Source organism: Pollicipes pollicipes, unplaced genomic scaffold, assembly GCF_011947565.3.
Source record: "Pollicipes pollicipes isolate AB1234 unplaced genomic scaffold, Ppol_2.1 Scaffold_6138;HRSCAF=7277_pilon_pilon_pilon, whole genome shotgun sequence".
Classification (NCBI taxonomy): Eukaryota; Metazoa; Arthropoda; class Thecostraca; order Pollicipedomorpha; family Pollicipedidae; genus Pollicipes; species Pollicipes pollicipes.
The window spans coordinates 23,408,792-23,430,179 of NW_023596818.1; the positions used below are offsets into that span (position 1 = coordinate 23,408,792).

General features: G+C 51.5%; 1 protein-coding gene across 1 annotated transcript; it reads right to left on the reverse strand.

The window, feature by feature from the left end:
• Positions 1 to 40: 40 nt before the first annotated feature.
• LOC119105779 (kielin/chordin-like protein) lies at positions 41 to 21,388 on the reverse strand. Its single transcript, XM_037229288.1, has 10 exons — positions 21,198 to 21,388; positions 19,121 to 19,174; positions 14,525 to 15,604; positions 13,735 to 13,935; positions 9,784 to 9,987; positions 8,401 to 8,598; positions 7,916 to 8,131; positions 2,122 to 2,337; positions 565 to 771; positions 41 to 276 (listed from the first exon to the last, which is right to left on the reverse strand). The coding sequence occupies exons 1-10, from the start codon at positions 21,376 to 21,378 to the stop codon at positions 185 to 187; spliced, it is 2,649 nt and encodes an 882-aa protein (XP_037085183.1). The 5' UTR covers positions 21,379 to 21,388; the 3' UTR covers positions 41 to 184.

The following is a 21,388-nucleotide window of genomic DNA, read 5'->3' on the forward strand; positions in this document are numbered from 1 at the left end:
GGGATCAGGTTATGATCGGCAGCGGGATCAGGTCGTGGTCTGCATCGGGATCAGGTTGTGATCAGCATCGAACATGCAGTTGTACTTGTGGTGACAGCAGGCGGGCGGATCGCGGATGGGCGTGCAGCCCAGACGGGGCGGCGGACACGGCAGGTGGTTGACCACCTCCACCACGATGCCGGCCTCAGAGCACCGGTAGCGCACGCAGCGCCTCTCTGGGTCGTCCCACCACTCGCTGCCGATCGGCTGTGTCACAGCCGTTGAACACGCAGTCGGCTGCGGACGGACGAGGGGAGGGCACGGTCAGCACTGCGGCCCTCTGGGCCCCACACCTACCACGAGCTAGCACTCGGCAAAATAAATGTCATCGCACCTCTGCCATGTTAGTCCCCCAACACCCGGCGACGATGCTGAGAGTTGAAGTTCGCTTCGCATGCTTTTCCGTGCCACATTTCTCCTTAATCTGCCATCCTTGTCAGCGAGAGATGTTGAGGGAATAACCCTTTGGCAATTACTGTGTAAAGTGGAACAAAGACATCAGAGACGAGAGAGGGGCATACTAACGGCAGCGGTAGATTGGGCAGCAGTCGAGCACGGCCAGGACGGTGCAGAGGGGGTTCTGCGGCGGTGGGTCGCACAGATCGGTCTTGTTCACCTCCACCACCTCCGAGCCGTTGACGCACGTGACCAGCACGCACTGGGCCGCGTCGTCGTAGTACATCTCACCCTCTGCGTGCTGCTCGCCCGCCGCGTCCGTGCAGTTCGTGACGCCTGCCAGGCCCGACAGCGGTGAGGGGGCCGCGACGTTGGAGCACTACCGCAGCATCCTACGGCACAGGGGTCGAGCTCCGGAAGAAGAGGGCTGTTTAGTAGAGGAGATCCGGCAGAAGAGGGCTTTTGGAAAAAGAAGAGTCTCTAAAAAGGGTGCTCCAGGAGAGAAGGCAGTCGCCTTGTCAGAGGCGGGGAGTTCCGGAATAGGAAGAAGCCTAGCAGAGGAGATTCCACCGGAGGAGGTGAGCTCCATGGTGGGAAGGGAGCTCCAGCAGGGAAAACTCCGACGGAGGCGGATACCTTCATGGGAGGAGGGAAGCATCTGCAGACGGGGGGTAAATGTAGCATTAAGAGTGTCTAACTGAAGACAAAACTTTTAAAAGGGGGTAGGAGCCCCAGTAGAAAAGTGAGCCCCTAGCAGACAGCACGTCGAGCATTGCGAAAGAGAAAAAAGCCTCGGCAGAGGAAGTGAGCTCAGACTTCTAACATCCATTCCTGCGCACAAGCAAGGTTTATGGGTGTATATCGTGCGCAGCGCGTTTTCCCGCCTGTAAACTACAAGGCGACTGAAATGCCAAACGCCACTCGGCTAATATGACATACGCTGATATATTACGTCACGTAAACATTGGTTTCTATGCACTGATCATCAGTTATATTTACCACAAAGTGACCCAGCGCGTTGCTCCATGATGCTGGTTTTGTTAAATCTGACTAAGCCAAGGAAGTGGGGAAATGACAGGCGCCAGTCACCGCAGTCCAGATCACCACAGTCCAGATCACCGCAGTCCAGATCACCACAGTCCAGATCACCACAGTCCAGATCACCGCAGTCCAGATCACCACAGTCCAGATCACCGCAGTCCAGATCACCGCAGTCCAGATCACCGCAGTCCAGATCACCACAGTCCAGATCACCACAGTCCAGATCACCACAGTCCAGATCACCACAGTCCAGATCACCACAGTCCAGATCCCCGCAGTCCAGATCACCACAGTCCAGATCACCGCAGTCCAGATCCCCGCAGTCCAGATCCCCGCAGTCCAGATCACCGCAGCACAGATCACCGCAGCACAGATCACAGCAGCACAGATCACCGCAGATCACCCGACGTCCCTCCTCTCTCTCTCACTCTCCCTCGCTCTCTCTCCCTCTCTCTCCCTCTCTTTCTCTCTCTCTCTTACTCTCTCTCTTCCTCTCTCTCCCTCTCTTTCTCTCCCTCTCTCTCTCTCCCTCTCTCTCTCTCTCTCTCTCTCTCTCTCTCTCTCTCTCTCTCTCTCTCTCTCTCTCTCTCTCCCTGCCTCTTTCTATCAACGGACGCCGACCCTCAGTGGGGCTACTAGACCTACCTGGAGGCGTGCAGTTGTAGACGGGACAGCAATCGTCCACTCCCACAACCACACAGAATTCGATGTTGTCCGGTGGGATGCACAGCGTGCTCCTGTCGACCACCAGGACCTCCTGGCCGTTCTCGCAGCGCATCAGCAGACAGTGGTCCAAGTCGTTGTAGTACAGTTCACCTTCCGCGCGGGGGTGGCCGTACGCGTCCATACAGAGGTTCGTGTCTGAGGGGGTTGAGCAGCACTGGTCAGCTTGGAAGTAACCATGACTTGCCATGAACCAAGTCTTTTTACTACGTACCCAAGATGATGGAACAATTTTCCCCGTACATGAGTTTTTCGAATTATGCTTGCTTGCAGCCTGTCCCCCATTTTAGTGTCATCGAGTGTATTATTTTAGCAATGGATGGAATGTTTGCGAGAGACAGGCAGACCAGCTTGTTGCGGTGTCTCGGTATATAACATTTTTACATTAAGTTTCGGCATAAACGTCCCACGTTCCGGATCTTTGCTAGCCTTTTATTTATATATTGTGGTTTACCATAACACCTGAATTTCAAAACTCACCTGAGCAATGCATACCTGCCAATAGTTAATTTTGCCGATTATTTATTGCATTATATTTGGATTTAAAACCGCATTCGTGTATGGTAGATTACGGTAGGAGTGTACGGTACATTGCGGTAGGAGTGTACGGTAGATTACGGTAGGAGTGTACGGTAGATTACTGACAACGGTGAGCAGTCAGAGTGTTTGCTATCGATAAATACATTTATGGGCAGTTTCGGTTAAGATTGTTGGTTATAAGCAAAATCATTCTTGTTTGGGCAACCGTGGTGCTAGATCTCATGCTAGAAAAGCTATAAAGTTTTGAAAGCTTTCGAAACTTCATAAAAATTTGGTGGCATGTATAATCAAGACAAATATCACACCGATTGACGAGAAAACTGAAATAAAAGTTGTCATATATTACAAGAGCAGAACAGCTAGTAGTCTTACAATAAAAAAACAACCTGACAGTGGACCAAAACCAACTAAAGCGCACCAATATAGTATATGAATTTAACTGCCCTTACGCAGACTGCCGGCTCCCCAACTCTACCTAAATTGGAATGACCACAACATCCCTATTACGACGCATGACTGTGCACCTGCAGGAGGGAGCGCCAGACCAGCATATGCGCAAAACCCACAACCAAAACTCCTACGCTCTGACCTGACTGAAGACACACTGATTCTAAAATCTTGTCCGGACAAACACCGTGTACGAATTCTTGAAGCCATCCTCATCAGAGAAAGAATGCCTGACTTAAACAGCTAAAGTCATGCATTACTTTGGACCTGTTCCGTCACCCAATGACAGCAGAGTGATTCGATGTCTTTGCCTTTCCGTGGTGTTTAACTGGCTGAAAAAGTGATATGTGTCTGTTCGTATGTGTCTCGTAATTTGACTACATATTCGGATGCATAATCTGTTACCTGATGGCTTACCGATGAGTATGTCTCGTAGAGCATGTCCCGTATTTTGCCAGATTCAAATGTTTTCCGTCCGACCCTCTTACATTGCTTTGAGAATGAGGAATGGATGTCCTTGAAGCGTTATCTAGCTTTAACTAATATATATGACTACAGGCGAGTTGATCTATAACTTACCAAAAACAACGAAGGATTTAATTCGAGCATTCGAACGAACTCAAAAGAAACTGATTAAACGTACATTTCCCCTTGCTTAAAACAACACTCGCATCATTGAAAGCATACTGCCTAGGTACACGAATGTATATATACACACACACACACACACACACACACACACACACACACACACACATATATATATATATATATATATATATATATATATATATGTATATACAATCCTTTTACAGATATGGCCTGAATCACCCTTTCGTCTGCTTTTTTACGTTTGTTTCTACCTCTTAGCTAGGAAGGTCCGTGACTTAATCTTGTATGTTCTGGCGTTAACGTATAGTTTCCTGCGTCGCTGGGATCGAGGGGAGGAGCAATTCTGGTTGCCTGTGCTGGGATGACGGTTTACAGTTATTATAAAAACTTACATGCAAATATTAGTACGATTTTAGGGGCAAAGACTGCTGTAACTGACACAACTTCACTATTTGGTAAATAAGCCCCTTGATACGTCGTCAGCTGATTATGTCATTGAACGCTTTTATGATGCCAGAGTGACAGCCCAACTGGCCGTGTCAGAATTACCGCAGTAATGGACGGACTGACTCACTTGCAGTACTTCAACTTGATGCCAGGTGGCCCATTAACACACTCTCGAGTTAGGGGGTCAATTCCCCCCCCCCGATAGTTTTTTCAAAACGATTTCCAGAAATCTCTAAATCTGATTCTACAACGGAATGGTAGACAGTCATCCGTCTTTGAGAAAGTTTCTTAGGCAATAAGCCAATTCAATTTAGAATTACAACAAACTCCATTGGCCTAGGGTCAAGCATGAAGGTCAGACGGAGATCAACACGACTTTGCTTTTTTACTCGATAGCTTGCTTTATATGATAGTTTCTGGTGCTCGTATTGAATTTAATAACGACAGGGAACACAGCAGACCTGCTTCATGGACTCCTTAAGGTCCAATTAGGTCACTGACCTAAAATAACCCAGGGCGCCATTTCGTTTTCAGGAAAATAGCTCCTCGCGTAATACCTGACGTTTATATGGATGTGAAAATCGAAGCAATTTCCCAGGTCTTTGCCTACCTTGGCCTTCTATACGTCGGAAACGGTCACTGACCTCAAATGAACATCATCGAACTTCTGCTTAAAACAAGTGTCTGGGTCCACAGCGCTTGCATGAGGAGATCTTAGGACACATTGTACACCAATCTACTACTTGTCTTGTTCGGCCTATTTGACCTCAAGGTCATACCTGTTGTGAACACGCCCAGTCGGCCCGGCGGCACAGCACGCTGTCCCTGCCGTGTCGCGGCGCGGCCTCGGCCGCGCGGGGGAATGCGGCCGGTGGAACCTACCGCCGCGGGCGCTGACCGCCGTCGCGTGGCGGACGGCACGGGACGCTTGGTAAGTGCGTGTATGCAAGCTGACTTATGAGTGGTAGTTCACCCGAACTAAATGTTATGTCGTGCCCGCCTGGGATAGCACGACGCCACTGGACTCAGTCCATCACAGATCGCCGCGTCGCTACACGTCTCTCTCTCTGACCGAGCTCAGCTGAACCGCTGGACGAAGACATCACAATACCCCAGAAACAAAAAAATTACACAATTGAGTTGAAAACCAGACCCATTTACCGTGGGAGCGGGGGTCAAATTAATCCCCACCCGAGCGAAGGGCGTTCAACCGGCCACCCGGGTGCGTGTTAAATTGTATGTGATTTATCCGATGATCGGTAGGTACGCGTGTGCTAGCCTTTTTCTTGGTTGTCTTGCATATTTGGCCGTGATTTTATATTTTCTCACTTGCGTTCGCATTCATTGTCATTGCGGCATTCTTAAGGGAAGTGTTGCACATTTGTATGAGGTTTTGTAATGAAAAAGCGATCTTGAAGATTATTCCGTGCAGTTCACAGTCAAGCCCTTCTTGAGACAAAATAGTCCGCATAAACTCCTCTAGTTTCTGAGCTACACGCCCGCAAAAATGTGGCAACTTTCTCGTGCCGACTATTTCAAGGCTCTTCAGGCATCCATACCGCGATAATAACGTCATTGAAATCTGCCATTTCACTGATCATGCGATGATGAAATTTCAGCAAATATAATTGTAGAGTCATTTACATCTGGTATTTGTGAGAATACCGCACGGTATGCTATCTGAAGCAGTCTTTTTCGCTCAAAAGTAAACCAATAGTTATAAGTGAGCTTATTTCATCATGTCTGATGCTCGATATCTGCTTTGATATCTTGTCTTGCATCTTTGACCGTGATTTTATATTTTCTCACTTGCGTTCGCATTCATTGTCATTGCGGCACTCTTAAGGGGAGTGCTGCACATGCTTTGATATCTTCAAACGCGGAAAGCTCTTTTTAATTTATTCAATTCCCAGTCTCATGGTGTTGTTAGTAGAAGGACTGCCCAAATTCTTGCAACATATATCACAAAACGCGGTTTATGATCGAGATCTACCTGTATCGCGTTAAGCTGGTTAAAAGCCAGCTGCTGTCCGTTGATGCGGCGATTGGTGCTGATGTACTACGAACTCAAATAAGCCAATGGTTATATTTGACTTGACCTTGAACACAATACGCCCATTGAAGGAGGAGGAATTCCTACGATGTCCCTATGGCGTCGTATATTTTTTGGCTGCTTTAAAACAGGCGGCACGAAAAAGTCCGCATGTGTTTGCATGAGTCTAGTTCAGAAGCGAAATGAGTTGAGTTCTTACAAAGAGCATAATTTGGAGCTGCATGTAATGATCTTGACAATAACTATCTTATTCAAAACCCCATACAAATGTGGGACAGATCCTTTAAACTTTTACTGACATATTACACAATACGCGAGGTAATTCGGAAATGTGTGCACCGCCCTGGACAGCGCATGGCCGTCTGAACACGGAAACGTAGGTGTGTGGCAGCACGGTTGCACGCTGTTGTCTGCATGTGTGTAACCACTGGAAGGAGGGGGGGGGGGGGGGGAGAGATCTGGGAGAAATTAGCCCTCATACTCACAAGGTGGTAATTTATATTGTCCAATTTTGCCCGTATTATGCACATTTCTTCACGTTTCCCAAATGAAAATGCGATTTTCTACCTAGGTTGTCTCCTCAAATTCCTGTTCGATCCCTCTACTCTTGACTTGCTCTTTTCATTCTCAGAGACGTGGCCGCACCCATGGTTGTCTCAGCTGAATCCTTCTAGTCCCTGATGCAAAGGCTCCGGCTGCTGAAGGCCCGCACACGCATCTGCAAAATATGTCTGCCGCGAGGAGGACCTTTGGCATACACGACTGCACAGTCGGCGGCAGGACGGCGAGCGGGGCCGACTTTTGAACCAACGAAATCTGCAAATTTGCAGAGAGTCACATTTTAGGCTCTTGTGGCCAAAGAACGGCGAGAAATACAAATATTTTGGGTGTGTGGAAGTCACCACGAATTGGGCTTTACGCCTGGGCCATCCGCAGGTTAAGAGCTCTTGGTTTAAGCTGCACAGGCCAACAAGTTATAGGGGTTTAGTCTTGTCGAACTGTGTTATATATCTGCCATCCAACGGCAAAACGGCCTAGGTCCTACCTTACCTGATGGTCCAGTTTACCTTGCGGCCTCGAATGAAATCGTAAAAAAGAACTCCCTATCACCACACGTCAAGACAGCGTTAACATTTACGTTGGCGGGTACTGTGGCATGCCGAGAGAATCTGTAAGAATAATGTTCGCTTTGCCTGCTTTGGTGAAAACTTGTACAGAGAATATCCATAAAACCAGGTAATTAGTTTGCTAGTCGTACCACAGCCTCATGTCTTTCATTTATGCAGCGATCAGTGAATCACGGATTTGGCATATAAAAAGAGGACTGGCATGGAGCCACGAAGATGCAAGTAATTATCAAAGAAGTGTCCCCGTGGTATTGTTCGTCAAGTAGGAGCACCAGCCCAACGACTGCTCTCGTATTGTTAAAATCAACCATAGTAATTTGGCCGTTTGAATACTAACGGATGGTTGGGTAGTGCATCTGCGTTCGCGCTCTGTTGTGTTTGTTACTTGTTATGTTGAATTTACACATAGGGAATGCCGAGTGGTCCTAAGTGATCCAGAATTGTGTGATCCAGAAATCGGTTAGCATGTAGCCTTTCGCGGAATGCCTACCTTGAGTGGTGCAGTTGTAAATGGGGCAGCAGTCCTGCACGCCCACCACCACACAGTCGTCGACGTTGTCGGGAGGTTGACACAGCGTGGTTCTGTCGATCACCAGTACCTCCTGACCGTTCTGGCAGCGCACCAGCAAGCACCCCTCCGGGTCGTTGTAGTACAGCTCGCCCTCCGAGCGGGGGTTGCCGAGCGCGTCGAAGCAGCCAGAGCCGTCTGAAGAATTGACCAGGACGCCATTCACTCCGTCGAGAATGGCCACCGGCCTCGGGTCGTTCAGTCAGCTCTCACATGGAGAGCACCTCACCTCACACCTCCTCGCCGAACACTCGCCGTCACTCTCACCCAAGTAAGATCTCACAGACACAACAGATGGCAACAAATCAACGCGTAGATAACGAACGCCGTAGCCGCCACTGGCGCCCCCGCGGGGTCATCATGAAGCACGAGCAGGCGCCCGTTCTTGCGAGCGGCAGCGCACTGACCTGACGGCACGCACATCTTGCAGCACTGCGTGACGTTACGCTGAGCTGGGCAGTTGGGCGGCACGAGCGGCGGGCAGAGGGTGCTGTTCACCAGCTCGACACCCGTCCGCAGGCATGTGAACCACTTGCACGGGTGCAGCGGGTTGTCCACCCACACGTCGCCCTCGTTGTACGTCTGCCCCGCGTACGGGCAGGTGACTGCAGACGGCGCCGCCAAAAACGCGGGGCGTGACGTCACGGCGTGCTCGTTGAGCCAGCGGTTAGGTGTTTGAAATGACACGCTGTTATGTACAATGCTAAACAGTATGGATGAACAGTAAGGAACAGCATTCATAAGGATATCTGCCGTGCGTTTAAAACCGTTTTCCATTAATCGCGGCGTTCAAAGATGTGCATGCTTTTCAATTTGGTACCCAATAATATGCTTTAAGGCATAATGCAATGTATTTCATGCTGTGTCGTGGAATATCTGGCAGCACATCAAACTTGAAAAATGCAAACTATTCTTAGCCTGAAGCATGTCTCTCAACCATTTGAATGAGTCCTTCACATTTTCCCTCAACAGCTTGAATGAATGCCTTGCAAAAGTTCTCAAAATACTACTGACTATTTTAAAGCATATCGGGTCAGTGGGATGTGGTGAACACGTCTGGTGTGGCTGTGGTGAACACGTCTGGCGTGGCTGCGGTGCACACGTCTGGTGTGGCTGCGGTGCACACGTCTGGTGTGGCTGTGGTGAACACGTCTGGTGTAGCTGCGGTGCACACGTCTGGTGTGGCTGCGGTGCACACGTCTGGTGTGGCTGTGGTGCACACGTCTAGCGTGGCTGCGGTGCACACGTCTGGTGTGGCTGCGGTGCACACATCTGGTGTGGCTGTGGTGAACACGTCTAGTGCAGCTGTGATTAACACGTCTGGTGTGGCTGCGGTGAACACATCTGGTGTGGCTGCGGTGCACACGTCTGGTGTGGCTGCGGTGCACACGTCTGGTGTGGCTGCGGTGCACACGTCGGGTGTGGCTGTGGTGAACACGTCGGGTGTGGCTGTGGTGAACACGTCTGGTGTGGCTGCGGTGCACACGTCGGGTGTGGCTGTGGTGAACACGTCTAGCGTGGCTGCGGTGCACACGTCTGGTGTGGCTGCGGTGAACACGTCGGGTGTGGCTGTGGTGAACACGTCTGGTGTGGCTGCGGCGAACACGTCTGGTGTGGCTGCGGTACACACGTCGGGTGTAGCTGCGATGCACACGTCTGGTATGGCTGTGGTGCACACGTCTGGTATGGCTGTGGTGCGCACGTCGGGTGTAGCCGTGGTGTCAGCGTCGCGCCATTGGCCGAGCTATCCGGCCCGCCGTCACCAGCGCTGGCGGCTCAGCCCCACTCACCGTTGACGCAGTCGTAGGTCGGGCAGCACTGGTAGGGCACGTCGCGCTCCACGCAGGGCGGCCCCAGCGCCGGCGGGCACGGCGCCGCCACGTCCACCACCGTCACCACCGAGTTATTGCAGCCAAGGAAGACGCACGGCTTGAGCGGGTTCTGGGGCCACGTGGCGCCGTGCTCCCTGGTCACGCCGTCCAGCACACACGGCGCTGAGGGCATGGGCACGGCGTACTGGCAGGGGAGGGGGGGGGGGGGGGCGGCACGGCCGGGGACGCAATCATCACGCATACCGGGGTTTGCTGCCCCACTACAGATACACATGGGTATCAGTAGCAGTATCAGCGTCAGCCTATTGGAAACCATCCACATGGTGGCTGTCGCGGTGTTAGGTGGTACAGGTGCAGTAAGAAAAGGCACACGCAAAAAGTATACCAAAACTTATGCGAACAATGGTCAAAGCGCTAAAACAAACCTATCAGCGCACCATGGGCCGGATCAGAACAGTAGTCAGTGGTTAAAATCGCATCGCGTATGTCGGTCCCAAACGCGCTCAGTGTTATGACATAACGGACCCACGATGTCAGGCGGCTCCAGGCGGCCTCGGCTCCACACAAAAGCGCCCTCTGTGTGGTGGTCAGTCGGTCTCTGCGCAGGTGTAGACTTCTGTCCGAGGCGTGCGTTTCACGGCTCGAAACAGCGGCACGCGAGGCAAAAAACGCGCGGACCTGGTGAGGCGCGCCTACCTCCTTCAGCGCCTTAAACACTTTCATCACGCCGCAGTCCGACATCATGCCTTCGATTCTCGGTCACTTAAGATCTTGGAATTCAGAGCCAGAGCTATATGATGATGCCTTTTGGAGCTAGTGATTACTCTTGCTGCAAAGTTGATTTTTTTTAGTTTTGTGTAGTTGACTTTTTCTCGTCCAACTCCACACACACAGGTATATGCGCGATATAAGGGAATATATACGCCTGAATGTTGATTTTGAGAAGATATAAAGTAAAGCTATGACGGACTTTGTTCACAGAAATGAGGATGCCATTGCACTTGTTTCACAACGCTCGGGACATGGACACCCAATGACAGACGGGAGTCAACTATGATGCTGAAATTTTGATGATATTTGAGGCATGCACGGTCAAACCGTTTACCTTAAAGTGGAAGTCAGCTGACATTTTAAACTTTGCTTGGATCCGAAGAGCACAAAAGCAGTTTTTGTTTCGCTCGTTTGGAGAGGGCTGGCACCGAACTAGTTCTGAAGCTCACGCATGGTAAGTTCCAGTCCGGTTTTGAGGTCAGCGGCACCGGGCCCGTCGGGGGTCGCGTAGTTCATGCGCATGGTGTCCGCGTGGGAGATGAAGCGGCCATGAGTCAAGTATCCATATAGATCGTTAGTGAACAAAATTTACAAATTTGACCGATGGCCAGGCCTTTGAGTACACCGCATGACGTGGGGAGAGTAAGCTGCCAGCACCTGTCCTCGACCACTCAAATAGCCCCAAAACCATTTTACATTGGCAAGGCCATACCAAGGCAGTTTAGTGAGAAGGACATGGTGGTCGAAGCTATTGAATGCCTTCGACAAAACGATCGCTATTACCGACGGTGCAAGACCATCATCGGTGTTGGTAACCGGGCGTTCCACTGCGGCGGACACGGCATCCTCGGTCGAGTGGTGCGGCCTGTAGGCATACTGGGATGGGTTCAGCAGCGCTGTCGCACTCAAATGTTCCATTTGATGTGTGCAAGATACCTTTTCTAAGATCTCAGAGATCACACTGAGTAAAGATATATACACATTTTATTGGACGGCACAGCCGGACACCTGACTTTGGAACTGGTACAACGCATGCCGTCTTTCAACTATCTGAGAAAATTTTGGTCACGAGAGACAAGTTGATAAATTTTAAAAGATGAGGACCGACGACTGGAAAAAAAACATTCCCGCACAGCCAGGAGTGGGACCTCATCCAGGCTCACCGCCTGCGATGTGTTCATACGCTGAACATATCGTGACAGCTCAGGTCGGAACGAGAAGCCAGCGGCGCAGGCGGTGGGCGGTCTAGGGTCCTTGGAGCCGGCGTTCACTGTGTTCCGCAGGTTGGCTGCGATGCGGAGCCCCACGACAGCGAACTAGCGGTTGAGCTTGTCCGCTGTCACCCCGGCCTCCTGGGGGCTCATTGCAGACGCGGCCTCGGCCAGCGTCGAACCTGCCCTAGCAAACCTCTTGAAGATAGGCCAGAACCCTGGGCGGCCACCGTGCACCATCTCGCCGCGGGGAGACTCGCGCCTTGCTGCATTTAGGCGGTTCTTAACCCGACTGCGAAGTAGCGTTAAGTCGGATCTGCTCCCTAGTGTGCGCAGACACAGCCAGGTGTCGCGCGCGCTCGCTCGGATATGAGCCCTCGCAGGGCCGAGTCGTCGATCAGTCAGGGGCAGTGAGGTTTGGGGGCGCACGGCCTTCTTACTGGGCAGTGACGGTTCGACACAGCGTCCCACACAGTCGTGAAGTGCCCCGCGCTAACGTCAGTGGCGCCATCCACCTGGCTCCATCAGATGACGGAGGATCAGAACAGGACAACAGATGGCACCTCAGTCTGCGCGGGTCCAGCCGCGCGGAGTACGCCACTGCGGGTTCCTCCGGACACGGCCCAGACGTGCCCTCACAACAGCCTGATGATCGTTGAAGACGTCAGGCAGGATGTTGATCTCATGTATAGGGCCACGCGAGTTGGTGACGATGTGATCCAGCGCTGGTGGAGTTGGGTGAAGATGAGTCAGGCTGTCCACCGGCTGCGCCATGTTTAGCTCCCTGGTTATGACGGATTAGCGACGTATGTAGGTCGGGCCGGTGTCCAACGTGATTAAGTTCACGTCACCGAGGAGAAAAACGGCTTGCCAGTGCCAACGGACCCCCGGAGCACATCCTGCAGAAGCTCCAGGCTGAGCATCACCGAGCTATCGGGTGGACGGCAGATGACGCCCACCGTAGTCGGCCGGCCGCCTCGCCCTGCAGCTGAGACCCACAGCGTTTCCAGAGGTCCGGCCGCCGGCATGGCAAGCTGCTCAAGCTGTACTTCAGCTCGCTGCAAGATGGCAACGCAGCCCCCGCGTCGGCTGTCGCGGTCGCGTCTGAGAATGCTATGCCGGGAACCACCAGAGACGTGTCTAAGACACGTCTCACGATTCGCACACAAGACACGCAAGGCACGACACGGGTGGCATCTGTCTTTTGCTTAAACAAAAGAACGGTGCGATTACTGCAAGGCTTTTCATTTCATATGACTTGCACGCTATAGTTTAACAGAAAACTTTACTGAATTGCCTTTGTAAGCAAACTTGAAATACTGGCCCATGACGTTCAATTAAACCCACCCCCATGGTGTTGACCGCAATCGAGCCACAAATAACATGGTCGGCAGGTCATGGAGAGTGCACACGCTTCTCGGCATGCCCTCCTGGCAGCCCCTCTTGGAACAGCAAGCGCTCGGCCTACCTTCCTGGCAGCTCCAATGGTGGCAGTAACGCTCGGTCCACCTTCCTGTCTTATTTTGGGGCAGCGGGCGCTCGGCCTACCTTCCTGTCAGTCTTATTTGGGGCAGCACGCGCTCGGTCTACCTTCCTGTCAGTCTTATTTGGGGCAGCAGACGCTCTATCTACCTTCCTCACAGTCCCATTTGGGGTAGGAAACGCTCGACCTACATTCATGGCAGTCATATTCGGAGCAGCAGACGCTCGGCTTACCTTCCTGTCAGTCTTATTTGGGGCAGCAGACGCTCGGTCTACCTTCCTGTCAGTCTTATTTGGGGCAGCAGACGCTCGGTCTACCTTCCTGTCAGTCCTCAATTTGGGCAGCAGACGCTCGGCCTACCTTCCTGTCAGTCCCACGTGGGACAGGAGACTCTCGGCCTACCTTCCTGACAGCCCCACGTGGGACAGGAGACTCTCGGCCTACCTTCCTGGCAGTCCCACTTGGGGCAGCAGACGCCGGGTATGAACCAGGCAACGCAGCCGGGGCTGGGCGCCGGGTCGCAGGTGATGTTGCCCACCGTCTGCACCTGGCCGTTGGTGCATTGGAAGAACGTGCACTGCAGGTCCTGGTTATCGAACCAGATGGAGCCTTCGGGCCGCTGCACGCCGTCGTAAACACACCCGACTGCGGACGCCGTCAGCCCCGGTCAGGGACAGCCAGAGTTAGATCACTCGCTGTCGAGCGTTCCCAGTCGCTCAATGGACGCGACAAATTCACAGATGACGCTAGCAGGCTACACTAGCAAACCCTACAACAGCGGACAAGATGCGTTGATTTTAAAACTGGTCGCGTGTGGTGACTATGCACACTGCTGAACGTGATTGAGAGCCCTTTCAGGTGCATGGGCCACGTTGTCCACAGCTCCAGAACTGCCCATGCCACTGAATGTAGTAAACAAAATGGTCTAGCATATTTTACGGAGTTCAAAATTGACATATTCCCTCTGTTCTACCCCGGAGCACCTGACCAAAGTTGTTACGCTGGCGCACCCGGGGCTCGGCCGGCACTCACGACACGCCCGGGGCCCGGCCGGCACTTATGGCGAGCCTGGGGTCTGGCCGGCACTCATGGCGAGCCTGGGGCTCGGCCGGCACTCATGGCGAGCCTGGGGCCCGGCCGGCACTCATGGTGAGCCTGGGACTCGGCCGGCTTCGTTGCGCGCCCGGAGCTCGGCCAGCACTCGTGGCGCGCCTGTGGCTCGGCCGGCACTCACCGCACTCGCGGCAGCACTCGCCGGCTGGCCAGACGGTGAGGGTGCAGTCGAGCGACTCGCAATCGGTCTGGTTGACGGTGACGATGGTGCCGTTGTCGCAGCGCAGCGTGCGGCACGGGTGCTCGACGCTGTCGACGAAAAGCGTATCGTGCGCGTACGTTTGTCCGTCGAACTCGCACGGACATTCGGAAAAGGTAGCGCAGCAGTGCCCCACCTGACGCGTGTGCGCGCAGGTGGGGTCCGGCGCCGGCGCGCACGAGCTGTTTCTGTCCACCAGCACCTGGATCTCGCCGCTCAGACAGATGAACTTGACGCAAGGGAAGATGTCGTCGTCGTACCAGACGGAGCCGTCCTCGCGGCGCGTGCCGTCGGCCTCGAAGCAGGGAGACTTGTCCTGCACGACGGAACAGTTGAAGCCGTTGCAGCACTGGTGGAGCAGCTGGTAGCCGACGCAGTCGTGGCTGGGCGGCGCTGGGCAGAGAGGCCGCACGTCCGAGAGGACCACCACCGCGCCGTCATTGCAGTAGAAGCGCACGCACGGATGGTCGTTGTCGTCCACCCAGCTGGTGCCGTGCGGCCGCGTCACGCCAAGGTACACGCAGTCATCATGCGTCGTGATGTTGTTGAAGGTGCAGTGGTAGTTGTAGCAGCACTGGTTGGCTGGACGGTACCGAGTGCAGTCACCCAGGTGATCGGGAGCATCCATGCACGAGTCAGCCAGCCTGGTGACCTGCACCCCGCTCATGGTGCACGCGTATAAGTTACAGTGAGCCATGTCGTACCAAGTCGTGTAGAGCGCGCGGTACACGCCCCCGTGGAAGCATGACGAGACGCCACTCTTGGCGTGCTTGCGATCGACGCCGGCGCCACCGGCGTCGCTGACGTCCGCTTCAGCAGCGCCGCTGCTGGCGGCGGTGGCAGCGACGTTCGTGTTGACGGGGCTGCTGATGGCCGTGTCCATAGCGCCATCGCTGCCCGAGTCGGCAACGGGGCCGCCGCTGTCCATGGCGGGGGCAGCGGGGCCGCTGCTGTCGGTGGCGCTTGTGACACCTGCTCCGCCGACTGACGCGCGCGACAGGCCTGCGGCCGAGGCGGCAATATTAAGCTGGCTGGCAGCCGTGCCGGGCCTAGCCGTCACGTCACGCCACTTCATGTGATGTAACGTGACGTGACGTCACCCTACGTCACGACAGTCAGCGGTACACGACGTTTAATAACGGTGCATGTCCACAACGGTACGCGTGTTCAACGGTACACGTTATAACGGCGCACGTGCGCAATGTACATCGCTACACGTGCACAACGAAGCACATGCACAACGGCACACATACACAACGGTACACGTGTACAACGGAGCACGTTGACAACGTACACGTTTACGACGGTACACGTATGCAAGTTACAACAGGACATGACATACAGGACAGTCATTAGATACAAGAGTTGACAATGTAGGGGGAGGGGGGGAACACAAGACAATCATTTTGCCCCAACAAGACCAACGCTTTAATGGTTTTCGACGCGGTCTTGGTGGACCCAGCGACCCTGCAGTCGCCGGATTCCCGACCCAGCGAAGGGTCATGATGACAGGCATTTATGATTCAAGGGTCATGAACCGTGCAAAGATCATGATGCCGGGGGCTGATTAATGGCCATCAAGATGGCAAGAAGACAACAACATACAGCTTTTCTAATAACGGCCCTTTATCCCAAACTGCTCGTAAGCCACAAGCCAGTTCGTGTGCTCCATACTCTGCCCTACATATCTGGACAGGTCCACGGGCCACCATATCTTTTGTAATATGCGCACATTTCTATGCACATCAGTGGGACGATCCGTGGTGACTGCTGGAAACGTTGCGGCACATTAGATGGATGACGTAGATGTCATATTGTACTGAGGATTTTGAAGACATGTTCCTTAGCCTCCATTACAAAGGAAATGCTCTGGCTGGCGGCGCCAGTTTGGATCTGTCACCCTAATATACATGTAGAGCGCCTGGGCTTTGCAATGCGCAAGATGAACGATACAGACTCGCACAAGCATTTGAAACTCATTTGTCAGAAGACCTTAGATTGTATAATCATGGCAGGAAAATAAAATGCTAAGTCAATATCGCACTCAGCCCGCTGTGTCCAGCAGCATACCGATCGCCGCGACCGGTGCTGGGTAAAACATACACGACATGCATACGCCCGTACTCGATCATTGTGAGTTTTAGACGGATATGTCACTGCCTACAACGAGCACAAACTAAGGACGTAGCGAACTTGCTCTGACAGACTTGACATGAAACACACTTGTTGGGACCCGCTGAAGACGTAGCGTGAGATGTACAAACTCACCCTGACAGACTTGACATGAAACACACTTGTTGGGACCCGCTGAAGACGTGGCGTGAAATACACAAACTCACGCTGTTCTGGCGACTGCCCGACAAGCGCACCTCAGTCCCACACTACTTTAAATACACGCTTTCCAAAGAGCTCCAGACAGACACTGCTAGGGCATTCAGGAACTCAGAAACGCTGACGTTACTGGACAACAAAACATCACGGTTTCAAAGACAGTTTGCACCAGCCGCAGCTTATGAATGGAGCAAACTTCTGCTGCCCACTCGGCACCAGCCAATACTCTAGTTCAAGTCGTCTAACATTACGTCATTGCTGGGAGTGAGGTATCCTTCTCTTTTCAAAGGTTTGTGAAACTAATGCACCGCAATCTGTGCCAATAGGAACGTCAGACCTGCACGCACAAACATCCAACACAGAGTGCAATGCAAGCGCGTTGCAAATCAAACCCACACTTCAGAGGCGAATATCGAACAGAAAGGTCGGTTTGCATGTTTTTGCAGTGTCCCATTTCCACTCAAACACAGACATAGACTTTTAGGAACATGTCTATTGAGCTGCGCTGAGCCTCTTTCTCACTTTACAGCTAACGAACTCTTCGGAACACTGCCCTGCGGAGCACTTCAGTGCTGTCCCCAGTCTCACGGTCGCGCACCTCCCGCAAACGGGCTCCCGAAATGAGGGCACTCGCCGCTGAGAACAGACTAGCGAACGCAGTGCCGCGGGCCACAGCTCAGAACCGTCATCGCTTGGCAGCGGCTGCCGGGGGGGGGGGGGGGGGGGGGGGCAGTGGTCAGGTCATTGCTTAGCGGAAAAATGCGCACGGAAATGGTGATCCGATGCACATCCTCGGCCCTGGTAACCGCTCCCCACCGCTAAGCCACATCATGCTTGGATTTATATTTTTGTGAGTGTATGTGTACGCTATGTACAAGCAATGCGTATGTGTAGATTGTAATGCACGTGTTGACCCAAAACAACGTGCGCTTATATATCCATCGCAAAGCAACCCGAAATACAATCTGGCCGAATTTCGACCGAATGCTTGCGATCGCGGATCCCGGAAATCCGTCTAAACAAAAATTGTGTCGACTAAATCAACTAAATCTGAAGAAACAGGAAGCCGGAAATAGTAAGGTAGGTTTGATGAAGCTGTAAGCCTTCTGATGGGTTCTTAAACGGTATAGATTGGCTCAAAAACTTACTGTGCATGTTGGCTCCTATACTGACCATGAGGTGTGGTAAAACAGCCGCGGAGAGAGTGAAAGAATATCATTATATAGTTATCATAATCGTAATATGATCATAAGGTGGTAAAAAAGACTACCGGTGCGCCCCTGATGGCTCAAGAGAGTTTTGAATCAATGCGACGCCGGCTAGCTGAGGCAGTCAGAGGGTTCGACGAAGTACCAAGAGTTTTAATTAAGTTTTTCAGATAATTCACTTTCCGAGAAGCTTTTCGACGCAGTTAGCAAAGCCTCCAGCATACGAGCATTCCATGAGCAAGCGCATTGAGCGTGACAACTGTTCTTGTCTAAATTGATGCATGCATTTCGGAATGGTGTGTTTTGGGGGATGTATCAGCACCGTAACGTTACCTAGGAAAAAGGCTGACCGTTCTTCAAAATGGGTGCTTGAAATGGTACATAAGAGAACAGAGGCATGGTAAGGCCAGCATAGAACTTGCTTCAAGGGAATGCTCCACGTTGAACATGCTGAGGTTAGCATGAGGCATGATGAAATTAGCACGTTTATCACTACTGGTGCACTTTTGAGAGACAAAGGCTGCTCTAGACAGCGCAATTTCTCTGTCCAGTAAATATGCTCCTCAATGTGTCATGGTTTGATACGTCATGGTGCCTTGCACAACACTGATTCATAGCCGACTGATGGCCGTCACATCTGGAAGTCGTGGTCACGAACGCCGTATGTGAGCGACTCAACGATTGTATTTGTATTTGCTTAAGCGCCGCAGGGCTATTGAATAACAAGATTTTTATGACATTTTGGTGTCATGGATGCCTGGTTGACCTTGAAATAGTCTCTCCGAAATAGTCTGCACGTTTTTGCGAGCGTGTAGCTCAGAAACTAGAGGGGATGAGGTCTTAGGAACAACAGGGCTGTGAACTGTACCGACTGATTTTCAATATAGCTATTTCAGTCCAAGACCCCAAGTACAAATGTGGAACGCTCCCTTCAACCACTGAAGGACTCACACTTTACAAATATGACGATGCTACTTACTTTTCGGTAGTTTCGATGGGAAGACCGTTCCTTTTTTCGACTCCTGAGCGCTGTCTGAAAAGGAGGTATGTGTCAAATGACAGCGTTAGTTTAACTTCGTTGTTGTCATTTTAGCGTCAAGATGCGATAGCTTTATAGTTCATGGTCAGCCGCGGAATGTGGTTATTCGGTTAACATGTGAATGTTTGCATAGAAAGAATATAATATATGCGCATATATATTGAAGACGGCCAATGAAGAGGCGCGCTTATATTACTTGCCTCAAACGCAGCCATCGGGGCACTTGCATGTTCCCCACTTTGCATACCTTGAGAGTGTCATCACATCTACGTTATTGCGACCTACTGGATTTTTCTTTTGTATTTCCGTAGCGGCGCTAGAAGGATGTTACACAGTGCATGACCATACGAGATTCTCGAAATGAGCCATACTGAGGATCATTATCTGTACATTTACACAACTCCCCAACCTGAAAACGCCTCTGCCTTATCGATCCGTAAAACGTAAATCATTTTACTAAAAATTATGACGCACGGGACCCTGAAGTCCCTGAACACTTATGCTATGCTAGAAAAAGTACGGACTCTTTGTAAACTTACTTCACCCTCTCCGTTAAAACAATGGACAGAGGATCTAAAACTTTTCGTTATTTAGACTCCTCCATTCTTCTTTTCCAACCAATTATGACAAAATTATCCGTATAAAAAATCCTTGGCTGAAATTTGTTGTTTCAGTCAGAGAACTATCAGGATAATGCAAACGCAAACTGTTAAAAATTTTTACTAGCACAATCATCTACCTTAAAATATTTCTGGAGCCATCTTTGCCAAAACGAGTGGCCATATGTGATCTTTTTTAGCAGTTCGGGCTCCTCGATCCAAAAATTGTCGGGAAACTTTTATCTGCAGATGCGAGAGGTTTTATTGTGGATGTGCCCGCGAGCCCCTCTGTTTAAGGCGAGCCTGGAAGTAGCTTTTGCAACTATTTCGATGCCATACCGATGGAAAGCATTAGGGAGCCGATTAATAAATAATCGTGGTGGAAGCATTTGACTAAGACAGCAGTAGTACCTTAATTCCTTGGAGAAAAACCAGGATAATGAAAATATAGCTGGGTTGATATTTCGGCAACATGCCTTTCTCGAAACAGTAGCAAAAGGCTTCTGCTATTGTTTCGATGAGGGCATGTTGCCGAAATATTAACCCAACTATATTTCCATTCTTCTGTTTTTTCTCCGAGGAATAAGGCTATTACTTCTGTTTTATCTACGTGAATAATGTTCCCCGCTAATATACTGAACAACTTGAGTGCTTGGCTATGTATGTCATGAGCACAAAGCTCTCCCGCTGGGTTATCGACCTTCGATGTGCCAAGAGATTTTGGTTAATCGACGTGGCAGAACAAACATTGACTGCATTGACAGCAAAAGACGTAACAAGCCGTGCTTATGGTTACGAATAAGCACGACTTGAAATGTCGAGTAGGACTGTTAATGTCATCAATGTTTGCTCCACACGTCGTTCGACCAGTAAAGTCTCCTGGTATATTGAATGTCAATAACTCAGCGCAAGAGCTCTGAGCTCATGATGCTGAGAACCACGATCTGAATGCCCTTTTCGCTTGCATGGAGTATATATGTGTAAGGAGAACCCCTGAAGTTTCAATTTGCAGAAGAAAAAGATGCTGTGCTCAGCTACCCCTTACTTAAGCATCAATTTGTGAAATAATCTACTAATTTGTATCCCAGCACTCAGCATGGAATACTTCGGAAGCCACACACAAGCGGAAAACTGATGAGAATAGTTCGCTTAAAAAGGGGGCTATAGTGAGACAGCCCTGGCGCCATACAGTAGTGCAGTCACAAGTTACGCCTCAGAAGAATCTACAACGACTGTGAACGCCGGAATGCCACAAACTACAGTCAAAAAGATGAAGAGAGGTGTGTCATATTCATGATAAATTTCGTCGTATTTATAACACTTCATAGATCAGCGAATGGTTAGCACCATGCCATTAGGTGTCCTGCCACCTATCACGCCAATGTCGCGTGCGATGACATGCTGTGGAGCGCACTCACTGGTGAAGGGGCAGAGGTCCGAGTAGCAGGCGACGCACCGTTCCCGAAGCCCCGCTATCTTGCAGGCATACTGGCAGAACAGCTTTGTCGGGCACTGGTCATACCGTGCCAGGCAGGGAAGCAGCACCGCCGCCGCCATCAGCAGCAGCAGCGGCAGCTTCTGGAGACACGGCGCTGCCATGGTGCTGAGG

Bases quoted from the DNA above. Each gene is read 5' to 3' on its own strand.
- LOC119105779 (XM_037229288.1), bottom strand. From the start codon at position 21,378: ATGGCAGCGCCGTGTCTCCAGAAGCTGCCGCTGCTGCTGCTGATGGCG. The intron at 13,936-14,524 runs GTGAGTGCCGGC...CGGCGTCCGCAG, and splicing joins CGAGTGCTGCCGCGAGTGCG to TCGGGTGTGTTTACGACGGC. The intron at 8,599-9,783 runs GTGAGTGGGGCT...CGCCGTCTGCAG, and splicing joins GACCTACGACTGCGTCAACG to TCACCTGCCCGTACGCGGGG.